Here is a 22,680-nt window from a genome sequence, read left to right as displayed (position 1 = left end):
AAATCAGAAAAAGATTATAATCATCCAGGATTTCTTGATTTGTCTATTCTAAGACTTCATCATACCTCTGACTCCAGTTCACTTTCCTGCCACACAATTATGCATTTGAGACTTTCTGATGCCATATGTTGACATCATTTCCTCTTCGTGTAAATGATGAACTGCCCTCTTCCTCCAGTCCTTCCAGGGTATCTATGAGCTTCAGGCTTAATTATCTGAAGTGGGCAGCCAGTTTATCTAAAACCTGTTCCACATTTGTCATAAATCAAGACATTCAGAGACCCAATCAAAGATGTTGATATGTATCACAGTGTGTCAGGTGTCATTGAAATGCAGCTCTCTTTTTAAACTGAGAACCATCCTTCACACACGTTCTCTGAGACTCTGATTGGCTGAACTGTGACCCAAAAAACAACTTTCTGATGAAAAATGGGAAACTGAAATTAGAAGAAACAACACAGATTGTGATGTTTCTGTAAAAATAATCATTGATTATTTTTGCAATATAACAATTCAACATATTATCGAGAAAACCCGCCAGTATCAGCACACGAGTTATACATTAGTATATACGTTCATTTAAGGGGAAGCGTGCTTGTGGTTTCTTACAAAATGTGACAGATGATGAAAGAAGACGAAGTGTGCCGCAGCTCCTGGTTACATATTGTGTTTGGAGCAACAGTCATCAAGAAGGTGTTGCCAACAGTTGACAGCAACCAAAGCAGCAGTTAACAGCTATGTATAATGAAAAGAAGTGGTTACAATTCACACGATAGACTTCACTCATTTATTCAATGTCCTTGAGATTTCGAAAAACTGACAAACTACATGTCCTAAAATCCTCAGTCTTCACAGCTCAGAATCAATTTCAGAGCCATCTTTTCAAACTGTGCACTCACTGTCCATCACCCTGAAGATGTCAGCATCGCACTTTCCTAGGGACAAACACATGCCAGGTTTGTTAGTCACATGGGTTGCCAGGTCTTGTCCATAGACTGAACGTGTTCTTTTGCTTTCATTCTCAGTACAGCGATACTCGAGCTGCGCTGGTCCACGTCCTCCAGAGGGTATTTATCAGAGAACGGTGCCGGACACTGATAAGGAGGTGGAGCCATGCTCTGCATCCCCTGACCCATGGATGGATGAGGATGAGTGTGCGGATGAGAATGAGGATGGGGATGAGAATGGGGATGAGAATGGGGATGAGAATGAGGATGAGAATGAGGATGAGGATGAGGAGTGGAGTTGAGAAAGCTGTGGCTGGTGTAGCTGGGCTGGAGGCCCTGAGGTGGACCCATGAAGCCTGGGATGCTGTGGACCGGTGTGGCACTGGATAGAGGAGAGGTCAGCCAGGGGTCCAAGGGGAGGGAGTTGGCCATTGTACCCATGCTCGTGTGAACTGGTGGCGGGCGGTTGAAAGACAGCATGGGTGAGTCATGGAGCTTCATGGTGCTGGTGTCCAACTTCTCCTGTCGACGCCATTTAGCTCTGCGGTTCTGGAACCAGACCTGGAGGACAAAAATCACGCTCAGCTTGCATCTCGAACACAACACACTCACTGATACACGGTATCGGTAGGGTGAACTACGAACGGTAGGGGTGAGCGAAGGAGGCCTCTGTTTTTTTTACACTATAGCTCTAAAGTCTGACCCTTGACTTGACACTTGACCTTCAATGATGGCCATTAATCCATTAATTACGTGATCTATAACCATATTGTGGTGCTGCTGTAAATCATAATGTAACAACCATGGAGAATATATATCCTTTGGAAGAGGGAAGTTCGTCCGAGTGGAAGTTGATGGGAAGATGGGCCAACTTCTCATTTGATTTACATCAGTAAACATTTTCCTGAGCAGTTAATGGTCTCACTGCTAATGTCTGGTCCTCTTAAATAGAACATGGTGTCAGTTTTGTGAAATGATGTTGTAATTTAGAGGAAAATAGACAATAAAGAACAATTACACCTTTTTAATTGACACCTGGTAACATGCACATCTGGAATTGTTGCAAAACCTCACCATGACACTGGTCAAATCGTAAATCTTGAGGATTCACAACACGAACTGAGACTCTTGTGCGTGGCGTCGATTTAGTGTCAGTTTAGGACAGGAATTCAGTCACACAGTGTAGAAATGTTTCATGTCTGGGGATCTGATGTCTGTGATGCTGACTGTTAAAGCTGTGTTACACTCATGTTGTCTCCTCTGATGCAGTGGTTTCTCTTACCTGGACTCGGACTTCAGGCAGGTTCACCTTCATGGCCAGCTCCTCTCGGCTGTACACGTCTGGGTAGTGGGACTTCTCAAAGGCACGCTCCAGCTCGTGCAGCTGGTAGGTGGTGAACGTGGTGCGGTTGCGTCTGTGTTTCTTCTTGGGCTGATCGTCCTTGCAAGACTCTGGAGACTTGCCTTCATCACTGTCCACACTCTTGCTCGGCTCACTCAGTTCATCGTTACACTTATTTGAGAATAGGCCAGTATCTGTTCAGATAGAGATGGAGAAACAGACAAAGAGGATAATTAGTTTTTATTTGGCAAATGTCCATCATCTTCTAAGTATTCTGTGGTTGGAGATGCAACATTAGCCAGTGATAAAGTCACTGTCCACTGATGCTAAAGGCTGACTGTACACGTGTTCCTTCTCATAATCTTTCTAGTTAACTTTTCCAAAAACAAACACAAACAAAAGTCAAAGAAATAATAAACATTTAACACTGTCAAGACAGATTCAGATTTAGGTGATATTTTTCTGTGGATTCATTAGCTGAAGTGACCCTGAAGTGAACACAGTGTCACATTATTTTTTATACTGACATTTGATGCATCGCCATTAATGCATCACTCCGTCTCCTCCTTCTTCATTTTTTTCTTTGCACACCTTGGCTATGAGCTCAAATGTTCCTTAAATACCGAAAACTACATAAAGCATTTGCATGAAAAGGCGCACACTGACGGATCTCCAGGCCGTCACTGTCCTTTCACTGCTTCAACCAAACAACTGACAGTATGTGAATGTAAATGTGAGTTTGTTTCTGTTAATAGGATGTGTTGATGGAGACAAAGGAGGGGGTCACCGTGGCCTTTCAACTGGCAAACGAGAGCAGAGGCAAAGGCAAAGCCCGGTTTTTCAGGGGGTTCATTAAGCAGCCATGACAAAGGCCAGGAACTGACAAAGGCAGAGGTCAGGTCTGGTTCAGTGACCAGCTCTTCGGTGTGTCAACCCATCACAGTCGCCAGTCTGAAGGCTGCCCACTGTTTTTCAGCCAGCAGGAGGGGGGTGCACTGGGGAACTGGGCTCACTTCACAGGATAGTTACATACAAAAGGGTGATGTCATCGGAGTTTATATTCTTTAAACCAGGAAAGTTATGTTCCCCTCTGTTTATCCACCAAATATGAATTACTCATAGTCATTTTCTGTGCTGAGGACACTTCTATCTCCAGTTCATGGAAATTATATTTTCCTTCTCTCTGCCACAAAATAACCAAATAAACTGCCAGATTCTGCGTGTGAAAATAGCATCAGATTAAACATGATAAATTTCATCCTGAGACAGACTAATATCAACAACACTCGAATGACCTATTGTACTGTACAATCTAATCTGCATGGAAGAGAAGATTAGGGGAATTCCACAAGGGGATAGGATTGCTCTCAGGAATATAACCCCCCCCCCCCAATCTTGTTCTGTGATTTATCTCTCAATCTCAATATCAGCCGGTACAGCGTGTAACATGTTGGTTCTGAATGTGCCTGTAAGTGATTTGAAATGGATGTAGAATTTTATTCTATTTCATTTGCAAACACCAGTTAGTGATAGTGAATTTGTCCGCTGCCTTAAGGGGCGGTGGGCAGCACTTATCTGCACCCTTGTAGCAATGGGGGGGTTGGGTACCATGCTTGGGGGCACCCAAGCCCTTGACCTGTCTCAGGATTTGACCTGGAGACCCTACAGTTACAAGCCCAATTCCCCTCCACTGCCATGTGTATTAGTTGCCACTATATCACTAACAATTATCTCAAACAATTACAGTAAAATGAACAGGACTGATTTCTGAACACAACATTGTCCCATTGTTTGGTTAATTCTATTGTTTAATTTCTATCCATATTTCATTTTTGTTTATGTACTGTGAATGTTGTGGATGTTTGTGTCCATCTGAGTGGATATTTAACCGAAAGTTTAAATTATGTGATTTTCATGTGCACCGTCTACTGATATTACACACAATATAATATGTCTCCTCATATTTTTGTGGAAACAAATAACAGGAACTACTGTAAAAATCACAAGTTAACACTAATAAAGTTGACCAGTTTAGAAATAAAGTTGACTTGACTATTCAGGTTCATGGTCAGTAGTATAGTAATTATGACATTTGCTCAGAGGCTTCAATAGTCTACATTCATGCAGAAAAATCAGCTCTGTCTTAACCAGATAAAGTTAACATCCTTAAATAGTTCCTGTGGCAAAAACATTGGACTCATCAATGTCCTAATGTCATTTCATCTGTAGCAACTGGACATTTCTACAACATTTCTACAAGTCCACTTGTAAATAACATTTGGAGATATGTGATCTGGATGAAGGAGAATCTACATAGACTAAAATACAGGAAACACTGGCACCTGATAAAGTGAGACTAAGTTCTCTGAAAGTACTAATCATCCTAGAAGAAATTCTGCTTTCTATCGCCATCATCAGCTTGACTCACTGTGGTACTGCTGCTGCTCTGTGTTGCCATTTCTCAGGGAGGAAAGGTGTCCGCTGTAAGACGGGTGCGACGATGGGTCCTGCTGCTTCCCAGACTCGACCAGTCTATCTATGTCCATTTTCTGAGGTCCAGAGACCCCAGCAGGACTGAGCAGGGGTTCCTGGTCTTTACTGAAACCGAGAATGACATCGATGCTGTGGACGTGGCCCCCCACAGCAAAGCCCCCACCTTTCCCCAACTCGTGGAAGTTGCTGGGTGAGAGGCAGTTGTCATCCACCATCATGGTATCCAGTGATAAATGCATTAGAGCATCTAGGCTCTGACCTGGACCTGAGGTCAGAGAAGAGGATTGTATGAGAAGGACTGAAGGTACAATAATAGGTCAGAGATCACTTCAGGTGACAGTCTGTTCATGATTATCTTAATCGCACGCTCCAAAAGCAGTGCAAAATAAGAACTGAGTTGAGCGAAACAAAAGGCAAGTTAATTAAACACGTACATTCATACAAGTCCTTGTGAGTAAACCATTAGATTATCTCTTTCTAATGTTCTAAAGTACCGTGTGTTTAAAATGAACAGAAACTGTACGTTTTGCAGTGTATCAAAAAAAGTCTCGCTCATTAAGCCAAATGCTTTTGTGTGTGATTTGAATCCTCTCTTTGAAAGTAGTGTTTACTCTGCACAGATAGTATTTCTTATTTGCATTTAACACTGTCATAATCTCATTGTACCATGTCAGAGAAGCAGCAATCTCCAAAGATTCAAAGAGCCATAATCACTTTTTTTGTTTGTTTTTTTGGAGGGACTAAGTGAGATGTCTGCAGTTGTGAGGTGTTTCACAGGCAATGAATTCACAGGCTGTGTAACCTGTAAATAAATGATGAGGTTGGTCAATTACAAATGAGGTTTTCTTGTATAGGAAAAGTTACATCTGCAAAAAATAAGCAGCAAATGCAGAGTTGAAGAGAACAGGTGTTGAACCAAAACAGAATAACATGTTTGGGTTTAAAAGAACTATAGTAGGCACATTTAGTGGATTGGAATTGGAAGATTTTCTGATAGTTATGTAGAAAGGTTCAATAGTGACAGAGCCTACCTCTCAGAAGTAAATGTGCTGAACTGCTGAAGCTGCTGATGCCAGTTCTCTACCTGTTCACCCTCCAAATTCACTCGTCCACAGATCCACTCACTCGGCTCTACTCGCCCTGCATGTCTCTATGTGTGTCCTGATGAAAACACACACACACGTAAATAAAAGCACCCAGTGCAAGGAACTTTGAGTGAATGAGTTGAATCACCATGCAGTCTGACTCTGGGAGGAGAGAGGAAGAGGAGGGACACAGCGAGGGAGAGGTGGAAAGGGCTGAGGGGGGTGAAGGAGGTGAAACGTCAGGATTAGGTTTTGTTAATTGGAATCCTTCCCCTTTAAGAGTGATTGGCGGCTGTTTTCTACTCCAGTCTTTATTTTAAATGTCTTATCCATTCACCCACACAGGAGGAGGTCTGGGCTAATGAATCCCAAACAAGACTTTCTTTCATAGATTTATTGTTTTAAAGACAAAAAGAGGAGAAAAAACAGTTTCCACTTCGCAAACCAAGCCCCTCATTATTAGGATGTTAAACTGCATGAAAAAGGAAACAGTGATGATAACACATGAGGTGAAATCCAATCTAAAAGACGGATTATCTCAACAACACAAGAGGATGTTTACCTATTAATTCATGGGCATTTTAAAGTGATTTCGACAACCCAGCAAAACATTTGGTTATTGGTTTCATTCAATTTGGTAAAACTGATAAAAAGATTACACATACTGTAAGTGCTAACCCACACATTACATTATATACATTTATTTTAACAAAATTGCAAAAATAAAAAACTCCCAGAATATTTATTAAACAAATAATTGTTCTTAAAGGAATGGCATTTTGCATTTTTGAAAAAAATAATATTAATGAATTTGTTGCTGCAGAGGAAGCTGTGAAAAGAACAAACATGTCAGTGTGGCTGAAAACTCATTTTGGAAATTGGGGACAAAAATTGTCTGCATTGTTTGTGTTTGAAAAAGGAAGAAACCAGAACTCATTACCTGATCCTTGTCTCTGTTTTCCAGCTACATTAGCCTCTACTTCCTTTTAGCAGTCATGCTGTATTGTGAGTAATGTAGGCGCCAGGTTCTGTCCTATTGCATAGATTACGTTTAACTATGTGAGTCTGACACATTTACAGGAACACAATGCTGGATTGTAGCCTCCTCTTAAAGGTGCATTGTGTAAAGTTCAGCAACATCTATTGGTGAAGCTGCATGTTGCAGCTGAGTATCCCTGACCTCACTCGCTTTTCTATTCTTTTCAAATCATTCTCTTCTGATAAGAACTGCTGCTCCCTTGATGTTATCTCTTTTTTGCACCGTTCTCTGTAAAAAGAAATGTTTGTGCATAAAAATCCAAGATGATCTGCAGTATTTGAAACACTCATACGAGTCCGTCTGGCACCAACAGCTGTGTTCAAAGTCAGTTAAAACACTTTTCTTCTCCATTCTGATGCTCGGTTTGAACTTCAGCAGGTCGTCTCGACCATGTTTTTGCTGCCACGTGATTGGCTGATTTCAGTGAGGGTAAATCTTTACTGAGATTTCTTTTGGGCCAGAATATACAGTACTATTGCAAAAGATTTTTTTAAATTTTTTTTAAAGAGGTTAACACTTAAAAAAAAAAACAGGTTGTGTTGAGTATTGTCCAGTCTGTTGTTTTTGTATTTAAAAGACTTTTCTTTTTAAAGAGGCTTTTAGTTATTTTTTTTATTGTTTTATTATTTTTATTGTGTTTTGCTGTTTTTAAAACCTCTGTTTTTAATGTACCATGTCTGTGTTTTATGTATTTTACTTGTATTGCATTGTGAAGCACTGTGTGATTCCATATCTATGAAAGGTGCTATATAAATAAAATGTACTTACTCACTGTCTATAATAGATAACTACAATGATCATATTGAAGAAATCTCAGTTTCAGTGTTTGGACTTTAAGTAAAATCCCAAACAATCACCTTCCAACAGTATCTTAAATCAAATAAAGAGGATTTAAATTAAAGTTCATATCAGGAAACCATAATTCATATGAGAGCCTGTAAGTTAACACTTGAGCATATCGCTTGAAGTGCAGCAGTGTAATAATCCGACTGCGTAGTTTTTTCAGATTACAATGTAAGTCACCCTGATCCTATTTGAACTAAAAAAGCAGCTAATGTCAGCTTACTGAGGGAGGTGAGAGGAAGAGATTGAAGGAGGAAGGAAGGTAAAGAGTAAAGAGAGGATAGTACAGAGAGATGAGTGCGCACACACACACACGCACACATTGGCAGAATGAGAATGAAATCCATCATTGACACTAAAACGCCAATTCAGTACGATGTTTCTTTGCCACAACATTGCAAAGTTGGTTTTAATTGGGATGTACTGTAGTCTCATAGTAACAAAAACGTTATACAATAACATCCAAAAGGAAGCTACCTCCTTGTTAAACTTAATGTAATATACATTTTCAAGCATAAAATAAACAAACAAACAATATGGCATTTTTGTCTGAAGGGTTTTATCTGACACTGTTGCTTTCACCTTCTGTCCAGATTCACTGCATACGGTTTAAATTTGGAGATGGTGATCATCTACTAATGATGGTCCAGTAGCTCTTTTCTTCTATTACATATAATATCTTTCATGATCACGAATCCCTGACCAATCGTCAGGTCTTTGTTATATACCTTCTTCCTGCCATCCTGAGAATAATATACTATTATCCCAGGATGAAAAGCTTCTAACACCTTTGTAGAGTCAACGAATGTGTGAGGAATTAGTAAAAGTATGAGAAACTTTTGTTTGGGTTTTGCATCCAATTCCATGACTTATTTTAATTCCACTGCTGTCTGTAAGTCTAAATTTAACCCTATACCCTTAACTTACCACTAATTAGACACCGAAGAAATAGTCACAAAAATGGCTCCACTGTGTAACAATAGGCAGGGTAATTGGCAGAAAGTGAATAAATTACTTAATTAAGTGTATAACTGCGTTGAAATGAAAGCAATGTGGTTTTCATAGACTTTTATAATTCAATTCATGACCTATGATGTAATGTTATAACAGCTATGACAACTTTGAAGTGTATTTCAAATTAGTAAGCATTATTTATGCTAATTTGTTTGAATATCACACTGTTCATCACTGTTAAACCGAGTAACCTCTTTAAAGTCGGTGTGAAACACCAGAAATTAAATACATTTAAATAACTTAATAAAAAGTTAAGTTAAAGCTGCTCTTTAGATTCTTTGGTTGAACATGATTTATTGATATTTATGCATTAATTGTACACTTTAATTTTCAATTTTAATATTATGACATATTGTATCTTTTGTAATTATAATGGTTTTGCAATCAAATAAACCTATTGGACTTTCTCACTCTCCCTACGCTGAGTCTATTTTTATTTTTGTGGATTAGATAAACACTTTAGATTCCTTACAGTCAGACAGTCAGTTTTAACTCAGTCCTCCTCATGCCAATCTATAGATTTCCCCTTCTCTTAAGTTGTCAAATCTCAGTCACTGTCTAACACTGAGCACTGATTGGATTCACTGTCACAGTTTAGAAGTTATTTTTAAAGTTGTACACTGATACAGCGGAAGTCCGGTCTTTGGTCTTTAGTTCAGGTAAACAACAGGACACATTCAAAATAAATCTTTTTCTTTTCAATCAGTTAGTCATGTCCATAAATATACAGTAATCATTTTAATGAAGTGAAGCAAAGGAAAGAAAGATGCGTACTGTATTCAGAGATGAGCAGCTGTTCAGATGTAGTTTTCCAGGAAAAGCATATTATGTGCTTACATCATGGCTCAGAGAGCTATTGGTCTCTACTTTGTTCTTATCCTTGTTCCTTCTGTAGTGGCCACAATCTACTTAAACCTAACCAAGCTAAGCCCCATTAGGTCAATCTGCAGCAGCGTTCCTCTGACTTTTCTAATTTGCATTCCTTCAGAGGTTAAAAAAACACTCACCCACAACCCACTTTGTCAATTACTAACAATGGTCAAGAAAGTGCTTCCTATAAAGAGGTTAAAGTACAGTGTAATAGCATCAGCATGCTTGTTTTAGGGTTTATCCTACTCAAGTCCATATGTCTTCTCTCCATCAATAATTAGTGAAAAATGAATGATATGGATTTAAATAAACCCTTCTTTAATTTTTGCTTTGTCCCTGTGGTTACATTTGGGCCCTTAAACAGGAAAAAGTATCCAGAAATTCGAGGTAATATGTCATAAAAGAATGTATACTGGATTCATATGTTGAACAACACTTGGTTTTTCCTGATAAGTAACTTTTTCAAAAAAACAACAAAGAGAGGAAAATGTCAACATACCTCACATATGTACACATTTTCCAGATCAAAATGGAACTAAACAGTTGTTCGTGAACTAATGTTTTTAAAGTCAGTCAGTCATCATCTACCGCTTTATCCTCCACCAGAGGGTCGCGGGGGGTGCTGTGCCAATCTCAGCTACATCGGGCGATAGGCGGGGTACACCCTGGACAGTTCGCCAGTCCATCGCAGGGCCACACACAGATAGAGACAAACAACCATTCACTCTCACACTCACTCCTATGGTCAATTTAGAGTGTCCAATTTACCTAATGTGTGGGAGGAAGCTGGAGAACCCGGAGAGAACCCACGCACACACGGGGAGAACATGCAAACTCCATGCAGAAAGGCCCTTGTTCCAACCGGGGCTCTAACCCAGGTCTTCTCGCTGCAAGGCGAGAGTGCTAACCACTACACCGCCGTGTGGCCCTGTTTTTAAAGTATTTTTTTTATTTTTCTCCAACTGTGTCATTTGTGCTGTGTAGTTTTCAGTGTTCGAATTGTACATTATTATTTTTTTTTTTAGTTTTGAAAGGTGTGATGTTCATAGAGCTATTATTATATTCTTAGTTATCAAAGTAGTAGTAGTTGTTGTTGTTGTTGTAATAGTTGTAGTATTAGTAGTATAGGTCGTAGTTGCAGCAGCAGTAGTATAGGTAGTAGTAGTTGTAGTGGCAATAGTAGTAGTAGTTGTAGTAGCAGTAGTAGTGGTGGTAGCAGTTGTAGTAGGATAGGTAGTAGTCGTAGTAGCAGTAGTGGCAGTCGTAGTGGTGGTAGAAGTAGTAGTAGTAGAAGTATAGGTACTAGTAGTCGAAGTATAGGTAGTGGTAATAGTGGTAGTACTAATAGCAGTAGTGGTAGTAGTAGTATTGTGTAATGTATGTAAAAAATGAATGTAAAGGTGAAATTCAGCACTTACTCCTCATGGTGACTGTTATAAATAAGTTTAAATTTAAGTTTAACACTGCTTATTGCGCTAATGTCTTTTGTCTCTTAAGGAACAGCTGACAGTAGCAGCTGAGAGCTGGTTCTTTGTCTATCTGTCACTGCTTCAGCAGATTAAGTCTTCACTGAGCATTAGAAAAAAACTTCTCAGCTCACCCATTAACACATGGGTCTATCAGGTTAAAGGTCTATCCCCAGACCTCTATACATCAGTGCTGAAAGAAAATCCTCCACAAAATAAAAACTCATCCTCATAAAAGACAACAACATTTTCATTATTTCATTTATTTATTTTGACATTTGGTTTCTTTATAAATCCTTGTGCAGAAAAACCGCTGCTCATCAGTAAGGTTGAGTAAAACACAGCAGATTGAACTATATTGAAGGACTCTCGTATGATAACAACAGATAAAGCATCAAACCTCAATTTGGTATCCATCTCCTGGGACAGAGACAAGCAGGCTTACACAGACTTAAAATAAAATGACATCTTTTATTTAGTCTTTTGACGTGATGGTAATCCAAAAGAGGGGGTTTATTGCATTTTTATCACATAATTACACAGTGAAATGAGTGGTATAGTGAATGGAATGTAATAAATAGAATAACAACTGTAAATGTAAAATAAATAATCACAGTCCAAATGGTTTTGCAAAAGATTAAGGATGAACAAAGCGTTTTGTACCTGCACATACAGAGAGATCCCACGAGATAACAAAAAATTACAAAGTCACTCACTATAATCTCAAAATCCTGATAAAGAGGAAAAGGAAGGTAGCAATAAATACCATATTTCCCTCAGATTTAGTCTTATGAAACAAATTAAATTTGATTACATTCAAACATTTGAAATAAATAAATCAGAGTGTACCACAAACTGACCATTAACCAAAACACTTTGAGAAAATCTGAAACAAGTGAATAGTGATTTAACAACCAAAAAAGTTAGTAAAAGTCATTACTTTTACATCTGCCAAGAGGCTGATGTTTGTCTGTTTGTGAGCAGCAGCATCACTCAAAAAGTAAAGGGGGGGACTGCACTTCATGTAAAGTATCTAATTATACATGAGACATTTTCTCCCCACATCTTAGGACCAATATAACATGACCTGCAATTGACCTGCATTTAGTCTTCATCTGGAACTCTGTATTTCAGAGTCTACAGGTATTACACTCTGCTGAGACTTCAGTCAGTGGTGTTTATTGTCCTGTAAGTTGATAAAAAATTTACTCTAATTGGCCACACATAGCAAAAAGTCTAGATTTAGCATACAGTTGTGGGAACTTGTAAGCAAATGGCACATGGTATAATGTTTACCACATTATTCACCAGCATTGTTTTCTGCGTTAACATTGGGTGGCACTGGAAAGGCTGTTGATGCATAAAGAATTTTTTCAAAGTCATTGGAGCTAACTGTGAGGTGTGTGTGCACGGGTGTGTGATATTCTACCAGATCATTAAGGTCATTTAGATTTATTCACTGTGGATGAAGACGTTTCATGACAATCCATTCAAACATTGTCAAGTCAAGTCTCAATGTTGAAATGACCATGATTCGTGCATTTGTGCCTTACTCATTGGTTCATTCTGTTCCATTCTTTACTAAACCATATAGAATGGAGGATTAAAGCTATTAACTTCATTCACTTATATACATAACGTGGTACAGCGGCTCAGGCCAGCTTCAATCTCGGTCTGAGTCGCACTCAATATGTTCCCAAGAACAACTCTAAAAGGTGAGTTAGTAGCTGCCACCGACTAAACATTCATGTTTCTGGTTAGAATCATTGTCTCCTTCCATCCACCAGGTTAAAATAATCCACTGGGATTGAAGTGAAGTGTGTGAGATGCAGCTCAGTGCTTCATCAAGTGTTATGTACACAAAAAAACAAGAACGTCAATTTGTGGGTCAACTGTCCTAAGAGCGAGCACACCTGTTTTTCACCATTGTGAGATCAAAATGTACCCAGATCTTGGCTGGATTTCATTCTGATACTATGACCCAGGGTCCAGACTAAGTTTACTCATCTCTCGCTCCAGTTTCTCCCTCAGTTTGTTGAAGGTAGGTCTTCGGCGTGGCTCCTGCTCCCAGCACATCATCATCAGTGAGTAAACTCCAGTAGGACAGTCCTCCGGAGCTTGCATTCGATAACCTCCCTCCACTTTTTCCTTCACCTCCTTCAAAGACTTCAGAATCAGGAGAAACAGGGGGAAAGGAAAGAGGAAAAGAGAGGCGATGAATTCAGTTGAGCTAAATAAACATTCAGCCTGATAATGTTGCGGTTGGAAAACAAACTGAACGTTGTCATTGCATAAAACAAATCACTTACACAGACACTCGTTGCTGTCGTCTCTTTGTCTGAGACACTTTGTCTCTCAGTTTGCACTCTCTCTCTCGCTCTCTCTCTCTCTCTCTCTGCCAGATATCAGCAGACAGCTAATTATGCGGATCTGAGTTTAATTGAGGGCACAATAAACTTGACCCAAATAAATTAACCTTTTTAGCGGGCTGTAATTGGGAGATACTCGTCGACATTTAAAAGGACACCACCTGATGTATTGTGCAAAATAAACATGAAGGCCAAGTCATGGCAACTGTCCCTGCGATTAATGCTGCCTGATCCTGCTGTCCTCACTCAACTACCTGCCAAGACAAATCACCTGGGGTCAGGGAGCAGGGATTTCAAGAGACAGACTAGTGCGACAAACAGGGCTTTATTTATGTAGCATGCTCCTTTTCAGACGCTACTGTACATTGTTAATATGATCCACTGTCTTCCCAAATACACCTACACGCTTTGACTTCTGTGACACTGACAAAGATTAACTTCCACTTCCTCCCAACCAGTGCCAAACGCAGTTGATAGAGTAGATTAAATAACAACATGAAAACAATACGATTAACCATAAGATTAATTCCTCATGTTGGCTAAATAAGATGTACAGGTAACAACGCGTGACCTGCCCCGTCTCGCTGCTAAACCTCTATCCTGATCGCTGACGCAGTTCCTTAAACTGTGTGACCTGAAGCGGTTTCCTGCTCAGACACACTAAGTCAATCTAGTGATGACGGTCTAGTGATGACCAGGTTTGGTGGTCAGATTTCACCGACACACCTACAGTGTGATAATACATAATCCTGAGGGAATCATTTCAAGAGGAAAACGAATGTGGAGAGGACACATCCTTCCCAGGGCCCAAAACTTGACAGGGCTTTTCATTTGGTTCTATCATCACAGTTACCTGCTGTAGTAATATTCATTTCTGTGATACAGAACAGCGGTTTTAAGGACATGTTACAGTGTTCCATATAATTTGACATGAGAAAAAGCATGTACATACAGCAAGGCCATCCTAAGAATGTAGTGATAATCTTCTTACCCTACAACCTGAGTGTTTACTTAGTGTACGAGTATTGTGTAATCCTTTCACACAGCAACAGTGACAACAAGCCAGTTCCGTTAACAGGGCACTGTGTGGTTTCTCTTGTTTGCTTATTGGTGAAAATCTGAGTTAATTGTCTGCTCTCAGTTTGGCAAAGTTGTAGAAAAAAGCTGTGAAGATTTGTGAAAGAAATTGAAATTAGTTTTTGGGAAATTAAATAATTACAGATGGGGGCAAACACACCGATCACCCTATTCCTCAATTTTTATATTCCATACACAATATTTATCAATAATTATACCTGTCCTACAAGTCAGCAATCATCAGTAACAATTCAGGTCATGTAGCTCATTAAAACACCTAAGAATTACTTATTTTTGGACACACACCAATTATTGATAGTGAATTTGATCTCTGCATTTAAACCATCCTTATTACTCCAGCCAGACACAGGAGCTGGCAGTGGGCAGCATTGTACTGTGCCGGGGAACAATGGGGGATTGGGTGCCTTGCTCAGGGGCACCACAGCCCATTTGAACTGGGACTGGTATATTATACACACTGTGTAACAAAACAATGCCCTGATGAAAATATGGCAAAATTCAGAAGCACAATAATCAGAAGAGAGCATCTCTTTACAGCTGTCAAAGGTTAGGTGGTAGGTGTCCAGCCGTTTTCTTTCATAACATAACTTTTATGATATGTGTTTAAATGGAGAAGCTCAGACCCACTGTGAATGTTGTAAATCCTTCCCAGCAGACTGATGATGATTTCAGTTTCTATTTTTCTCTCCTTCCTTCCTCTTTCTCTATTATAGCTACATATCAACACATCTGTGACAAAAAAAAACTATTACCATAACACCACAATATGACATGCTCCTTCTGCCAGACTCTGACTGCCTTTTGCTTTCTTGTGTTTGACTCTCCTTTTATTTTGGGCTTGTTCTTCACTTTGTTTGGAGTAGTTGAGGTTATTATGTATATAAGGGTCTGCAGTTGGTCAAACAGTGGGGCTGAGGGGCAAACACCCACACGTGTACAAATGACCTACCATTTTAGGATAAGGTAGACGACCATATGAGAAGATCTCCCACAGTAGGACACCATAACTCCAGACGTCTGACTTTGATGAGAATTTCTGCATGATGGCAGCAAGGAGAAGAACAGTTGAAATTACTGTAATTGTGTAGTATTTATTTGAACTAACAGTAATAATAATAATAATAATAATAATAATAATAATAATAATAATAATAATAATAATGATGATAATAAAAATCTAATCCAAGATGAAAGCAGCATAGCAGCCCTTCAAACGGACCTCTTTCTTCAGAGCTTCAGGTGCGGTCCATTTGACAGGTAGTTTGACGCTGTCGGACACCTTGGAGTCCAGCTTTGTCAGACCAAAGTCACTGACCTTGGCCACACTCTCATCAGAGACCAGGATGTTACGAGCTGCCAAGTCTCTGTGAACCAGCTTCTTAGACTCCAGGTACTCCATCCCTTCACACACGTCACTGCAACAATGCACACAATTTGACTTTCATGACACAAGCTGCAAGAACATTCACTGTCCATCCAGTGACAGCGTCCGCATTCAGTATCATTTCTGTTGTGAACATTACTAGGTTTAATATGAATATTTCAAAAAGCTTACAGTGCAAAGCGGAGCAGCTGAGGTGAGTGTACAACAGAACGCCCCCTTGTCCTGAGAAAATTAACAAGGTTTCCCTGCAACATAGAAATCAAATCAAATCAAATCATTAAAAGTCATGAAGAAGGTTCTTTGAGAAGATTTCTCACTTAGTGCTATGGGCAATAGCACTCGTAAGACTGTAGTGTGTAACTTTTAAATATAAACAAATGTCCGTTAAATTCAAACCATTGTTTCATGTCAAGAGTTTTATGTCAAGAAAGACAAGCAGCATTGTGCTAGTATAACAAAAGTGAATTCTACTGCTCAACTAAAATACGGCCGAACGGGTTGTGACTTGGCTCACGATTACTGTCTCTCGGCAGTGGTGTCACTAAATACACAAATACAAATTGACTCCTCTGTTAAATATTGAGATTTTAGAAATGTCCTTGCTATATTTTGATTGATTTTGAAGTCTTTTTAACTGATCTACAGTTCGACATTGTTCAGTTGGATTCTTGTGACTTTCTGACCAATCAGTGGACGGCAGTCTGTCCATGTCACATTTTAGAATCGACTCAGCTCGCTTGGAACCTCCTCAGAGAAGGTACCAAAAAAAACACCAGGTACCAGGTACTATCCCTAATGGGAATGCAAAAAAAATAAAAAACCCAAGTAGAGTCGTGCCAAACTGAGTCTCACTAAAACTGTAAGATGGAAAAGCCAAAAAAGACCAAACCAAGGTAACCATGTTATCTTATTATTATGGGAATATCTACCCTGAGAAACGCAGATAAATGATGTGTTTACTATACCTTAGTCATGAGCTCTGTTACAATATGAAGCCCTTGGTGAAGAATGACACCCAGTAATCTCACCAGGTTTTTATGTTGGAGTTTCCTGCGAGAGAAGAATCTCATGTGAAACTAATATAAGTCAAAGATAACAGCAGTCATTTTTTTTTTTTTTTTTTTTTTAATTGACACATAATTTACTAATTCAGAACTTCCTCAAATATTTGAAAAGAGATGTGGAAAAACAACAACAAAATGAGGAAATCCTCAGACTCACGTCATGACTGCAGTCTCCTGCAGGAAGGCCTGAGCAGTGACGTCACATTTAATGATCTTTACTGCCACCCTCTGGCCCATGTACTCTCCTTCATACACAGCTGGTTTGGAGAATCATACCCGTTATTTTAATATCATATCACCATCCTTGCTGTGATGACAGCACTTCACTTCTGATAAATCTTTTCCAACATGATTCTCATGAGGGCACAGAGATAATGTATGAAAGCTCACCACCAAACTCTCCCTCTCCGATGTTCTCTCCCAGTGTGAGCTTCGCCAGGTCCAGCAGCCATCCAGCTGGAGAGGACAGAGACAGTCCAGTAAACCTGACACACTACTTACTTTCTTGATTATGATTAGTATTAGTTAAAGATATTGACTATAGTTTACAACCATTTGTGTGTGTTTACGACTAAGTATAAGGGCCACAAAATGGACTGAAGGGCAGCCGTAGTTTCAAAAATGTAATTATCAATCTATTTGTTTCTTGAGAAACGACAAAAACTTCTTTAAACAGAACACATATGTAGCCAGTGTCAGCCTTGCAGTCGACCACTACCAGTCATTTCCTCCTGCGCAAAAGAGATGATTTCCTCCAAGTCTGTGTGATTCTTTCTTGGAAAACAGACTCAGTTTCTTTCACAATCTCTTCAAAGTTCTGATGCTAACGATAACGAGGTGCTGATGTGCCAAAGGATAAGGTATTTCCTTATTTGTGAAGCCCAAACCAAACTTCATAAAATGCTCTTCGTTCCTCATCAGTTGCAGCATCATCTGAGATTTTGCTTAAATAATAATTATGATTTTATTCTCGTAGTATTACAACTTTATTTTCATAATAGTACAACTTTATTCTCGAAAGAGACAAGAACCTTTTACGCAGGTTTTCTTTCCTTTACTACTATGTCCAAAATAGTCAAACAAGCCAGAAAAGAAGCTTACTACTCAAAATAAGAATAACTACATCCATTCGGATATGCAAAGACCACCGTAGAAAGAGAGGAGTGAGTGAAGGATCTGCAGTTTCATTATTAGATGCCACTAAATCATACACCATGGACCCTGTTTGGCCAACACATGCAGTATATATCAATCCTTGTAAAGAAAGACACCGTTGTATGAAAATAGTCTTCTCAGGACACAAACTGCAACATCAGACTTACATTTAGACAGCTCTAACTCAGCTGACTTGGTCCCTTGTTTTTGTCTGGGCTTCAGAAGCGTTGTAGCAATCGAGCCTTTGTTCTTAGAATAGAACTGCAAAGACAGAAACATGACATCAGATATTCATCAAACAAAGGTAGTAACATAAGGTGTGATAGATTTTTCACAACAAGACTAGAACATCCGTAGTTTCATCTATATGTCCATATTTGGTTTATACAACACTTAACTTGTGTTCAAGAATGCACTGTATATCTTATATGTGGTGTTACTAAGAACACCACATAGTCAGTTTCACTGACACTTTGACATAGAGAGTTTGAGTTCTGCAGAGAAACCACCTCAGTACCCAGGAAGCCATTCTGACACTGTGGTCAGGACTGTGGCTTCATGAGAAAAAAAAAATATTTATAACTAAGGTTAAACTACGTTTAAGATAAACTGCATGATAACAAGTGAGTAGAAATAAAAGATGTTTAAAAAAAAAGTTTGAAAAAAAGTGTGATTGAGTAGTGGCTAAATTTAAATGCACCAAATAAATGTTGGACTATCTGCAATCTAAAGGCACAAGAGCAGAGCAGTTAATACTGTGCAGCCTAAATATTGACGTGGTCCGTTCTCCCTCTGTTTCCTAACTTGTACTAAGTTGGCGACTCTGACTCAGACCTGACGCATCTGTTGCTCCCTGATAAGATGCTGTGGATGTGTGAGCATAAACACAGATAAAACAAAAATGGCATTGTGCATCATGAGTTTTCCAGTCTGTGAGTCAGTTTGACGTATGAAGAATGTCAGGCTGACAAAAACTGTGCGTGTAAGACAGAAGACACTCAATGGGTCCTGCATCTAACCAAACTGAAGCAAGCTAATGGCACTGGGCCTTGTTAGGGACTTCCCAACAATCACTTTCTCCTGTACAGAGCCAATCAGAGACTTTAAGAGGGTTCTCAGCAAATTGATGTTGCTGTGAACGAAATCAGTGAGTGTTTGATGAATAATTTGTTGTTAAACTCTAAGTTTAACATTTCTCAGCACATGACTGCCTGGCACTGATGCCGACACCTGGTTGGTCTGTCCGTCACTGTTCATTACTGATGATGCTTAAAGACATGTGATATGTGCTTGAATTTAAAGGTGGCCCAGTGTTGCCGAGTGTTTGACTGTGTTTTTAACTCAAGAAACAAGACAATATAAGATCTTCTTATATGTGAATATTTTCTGTTAGGAAACACTAAAGCTAGATTAAGTTTATCTCTAAGACGTTCCAGTTAACTGTGTCTTACCTCAACAATGTCAATGAGGTTGTAGAAATACTGTGTGTTGTCGATGGTCAGCTTGTTGTCCTGATAAATCACACGGTAGTGGATGACCTCTCCAGAGACGCTTACACACAGTACGTAGTCACCGGGATGGCGGATAGACTCTCTCACCAGGAACAGGCCGTCCTCAGGTGGCTGCAGCTTACACACAGCCTCCGGACCAGAGATCTTCCCATGAAACCAACTGGTGAACAACAGCACAATGTGAACTACATAAATATGAAGTCATGCCACTGCAATGTCCATTTATGTTCCAAACATCTCTATTTATTTGTTGAATGTATATGGGACTAAAAAAAACTATTCAGCAGCCAACATATCAAAATTAGACAATGTTTGTTTGTATATCTAACATTAGCCCACAGCGTAGTCACAAGATAAGTCATGACCAAACAGTGACACAATATCATACTTTTGTGAGCAACACAGGGTGTACAATTCTGAGGAAGTGGAAGAAGAGACATACGGCATAAGGCTGAGGCTATGATCGACACGCAGAGCCTCTCTTTCACGAACATTGGTGGAGTTGATGAGTCCTTCATCTCCTGTGCTGTTGTGTGTAGCTTTGTAAAACCCCTTTCTCTGCAAAGGAACAAGAGTCTTATGTCATATATAGAAACAAAAAGAGGATGTCCACTTACAAGTCTGTATAAATAGTGCCTTAGCTCAATATCACTTGACTAAAACAACATGGCTTCATTAAAACATGTCACTACCGTGCTGATGTCGACAATAGTGAGGATGTCTCCTTTGTGGTATGCCAGTTCTCCAGGTTTGGGTTTTCTGTGGTCTCCCTTGGCGACACACTGTGTACCAGCAGTCCAGTTCATCTGTGGAGGCAGAGAGACAATAATGAAAAAGACATCCACCCAGAGACTGTATATATTAAAAAAAATCTATGGGGACATTAGCCTGGGGACGTTAGCCTACTTCCCATTTGATTAATAACGTCAGTTAACATTTTCCTGATGAGTTAATGGTCTCATTGGCTGGTTTCGGGACATCTCCATTACAAGATGATGTCAATTTTGGAAATTACATTCCCATTTAGAGGAAAATAGATGACACATATGAGTGAGTAGACAACAGTGATTGACAGCTGGATTTGCCCAAGAGGAACCTGGTTGCAGATGACGTCTGTGAACTTCCAGTTGCGAAAGGTCATGGCCACATTGTGAGTCTTGCGGATTGAAAACAGGAGTTACATTCTTATAAGTAACTTGTTTTTTTTTTTTTTTTTTAAATTAACAGGAAAATGGTCAAAAATTGTCAGTGGCCCATTAGTTGTAGTCGTTCAGCCGGTCCAGTATGACAGTGACATCCAAGTAGTATGTGGTGAGGAGTGAGGGGCTGATGCAGTCATTTTTGTGTAGAAGGTGTAGAGCGGGATTTCTTAACCCTGTTCAATACATGGTTCATCATCGGGCTCCTGCAGTGATTGCTGATGAGCTGATCATCGGAATCAGGTGTGTTGGAGCAGGGACACACCTAAAACATGCAGGGCAGTGGGTCCAGGAATGAGAAAGCCTGGTGTACAGGAAAGAGCCAAGTGCACAGCCCATGTTGGTGATGATGGCTGGTGTTGTGACTGTGACTATCCTCACAACCTGTGGTCTATTGCTGACGAAGTGGAGGCAAGCAGGTAGCCTACATTATGACATGAATAGCTCAAGTAATGCAACAGGGGAAATCCCTTTGCGTTTGATGTGAACTCACCTATACACTAGGAAACCCCCCTGTAAGGACCAGATCATACTGTACCTTTCACATCCTGTGTCTGCAGAGGGTCACAGACATCGTAAACTAGGGTCCACATAAAATCTAGCGTTTTGTCTCACATTCCATTCCAGTAGATTTGTCACCAGGATGTTGCCCTGTTTTGTATGTGCGTGTATTATTTGAGTGATGGGTCGTACAGGTGTGGATACAGCACACTAAACCTTCTTTTCATAATCCCAAACAAACGATTATTTGTTGTCTCTTTTGACCATACTGCGTGTGTGTATCTGTGTGTAGTGTTCATTGGCGGACAATGAGCTGTGTGAATATTACTAATAACAGTACATACCTTTGCAATGAACAGGAGGGTTGAGCACAGCTGTGTTGAGCACCTGTCAAAGACAAAAAAAAATGCCTCTAAAAAAAACAAAACAGTACACGTCTTCATATTTGCTGTCGAAGAGCACAGTGGAGTTACAGAAGTAAACGTATACATTAGAATAAAGCAGCTGACGTCGCGTTCAGTCTGGTTTCTGGTCGACATGAATGTTCAGTACCTGCAGTTCTCCTCCGGACGAAGACGAACGAGACAGAACCGAACTCCAAACACCGGCTTTAAATCCTCAGCAGCTGCTGTCGTCGTCTCCTCCTTCTCTTCTTCTCGTTGTCATTGTCAGTCTAATGTGACTTCGTTCAAACAAACCCAGTGTCTGTCTGTCTGTCTGTCTGTCTGTCAGGAGCAGAGACGCTACACTAATACATGTGCGCCGCTGCAGCTGCTGCTGCCGCTGCCGTGTGAGTCCGTCCGTCAACACACTTCCTCAGTTTCTAGTCAAATGTAGTTTATATTTGATGAGGCGACGAAATAAGTGACGCTGAGGTTGGACTGAAACACTTCCCCCTTTTTTTCTTTCTTGCGTTTAGACAAGTGCTCTCCAAAGTGTGGCTCGCGGCCCACTGGTGGACCTCGCAAGTAGGAGTGTCCATTTACCAAATTCAATTAAAAAGGTATACATTATGTAAGAAATGTAAATGACCATGTCATCAGAGATTAAGGACACATACAATTGAAATACAGGATTCACTGATAACAAAAAATACAGTCAGTTTATTTACAATTAAATTGTCCATATATAGCCCATAAACTGTGTTTAATGAAGTGAGCTGCAGCTACAGTATGTGTCAAAAATACCTAGCATTACTGGACCTAAAAGGCTCAACTGTCCCTCTCAAAACTTATCGACCAAAGAAGGAAAATGAAGTCTGCTTAAGAGATGCATTTAAAAAAATGCCACGGTCGGACTC

At 39.8% G+C, this 22,680-nt stretch overlaps 2 protein-coding genes across 2 annotated transcripts; both read right to left on the bottom strand.

Moving 5' to 3' along the window:
* Positions 1-252: 252 nt before the first annotated feature.
* rx1 (retinal homeobox gene 1) lies at positions 253-6,043 on the bottom strand. Its single transcript, XM_058637431.1, has 4 exons — positions 5,814-6,043; positions 4,718-5,047; positions 2,230-2,483; positions 253-1,508 (listed from the first exon to the last, which is right to left on the bottom strand). Exons 2-4 carry the CDS (start codon positions 5,019-5,021, stop codon positions 966-968), a joined length of 1,101 nt encoding a protein of 366 aa, XP_058493414.1. The 5' UTR covers positions 5,022-5,047; positions 5,814-6,043; the 3' UTR covers positions 253-965.
* A 5,303-nt stretch (positions 6,044-11,346) lies between these two features.
* matk (megakaryocyte-associated tyrosine kinase) lies at positions 11,347-22,228 on the bottom strand. The gene is made up of 13 exons (XM_058637383.1): positions 21,933-22,228; positions 21,725-21,767; positions 20,373-20,486; positions 20,123-20,238; positions 19,621-19,840; positions 18,337-18,430; positions 17,405-17,470; positions 17,172-17,271; positions 16,916-17,000; positions 16,122-16,195; positions 15,786-15,981; positions 15,516-15,602; positions 11,347-13,265 (listed from the first exon to the last, which is right to left on the bottom strand). The coding sequence occupies exons 3-13, from the start codon at positions 20,484-20,486 to the stop codon at positions 13,074-13,076; spliced, it is 1,344 nt and encodes a 447-aa protein (XP_058493366.1). The 5' UTR covers positions 21,725-21,767; positions 21,933-22,228; the 3' UTR covers positions 11,347-13,073.
* Between the last annotated feature and the right edge of the window lie 452 nt (positions 22,229-22,680).

The sequence above is a fragment of the Solea solea genome, chromosome 9 (genome assembly GCF_958295425.1).
Source record: "Solea solea chromosome 9, fSolSol10.1, whole genome shotgun sequence".
Lineage (NCBI taxonomy): Eukaryota > Metazoa > Chordata > Actinopteri > Pleuronectiformes > Soleidae > Solea > Solea solea.
The sequence above is the reverse complement of the archived record's forward strand: the minus strand, read 5'-3'. Positions and strand labels throughout refer to the sequence as shown.

Bases quoted from the DNA above. Each gene is read 5' to 3' on its own strand.
- rx1 (XM_058637431.1), bottom strand. From the start codon at position 5,021: ATGCATTTATCACTGGATACCATGATGGTGGATGACAACTGCCTCTCA. The intron at 2,484-4,717 runs GTGAGTCAAGCT...CTATCTGAACAG, and splicing joins AGAGCAGCAGCAGTACCACA to ATACTGGCCTATTCTCAAAT. The intron at 1,509-2,229 runs GTAAGAGAAACC...TTTGTCCTCCAG, and splicing joins TGCCTGAAGTCCGAGTCCAG to GTCTGGTTCCAGAACCGCAG.
- matk (XM_058637383.1), bottom strand. From the start codon at position 20,486: ATGAACTGGACTGCTGGTACACAGTGTGTCGCCAAGGGAGACCACAGA. The intron at 20,239-20,372 runs GTAGTGACATGT...GTTCCTTTGCAG, and splicing joins CTATTGTCGACATCAGCACG to AGAAAGGGGTTTTACAAAGC. The intron at 17,272-17,404 runs GTGAGCTTTCAT...TCTCCAAACCAG, and splicing joins CGGAGAGGGAGAGTTTGGTG to CTGTGTATGAAGGAGAGTAC.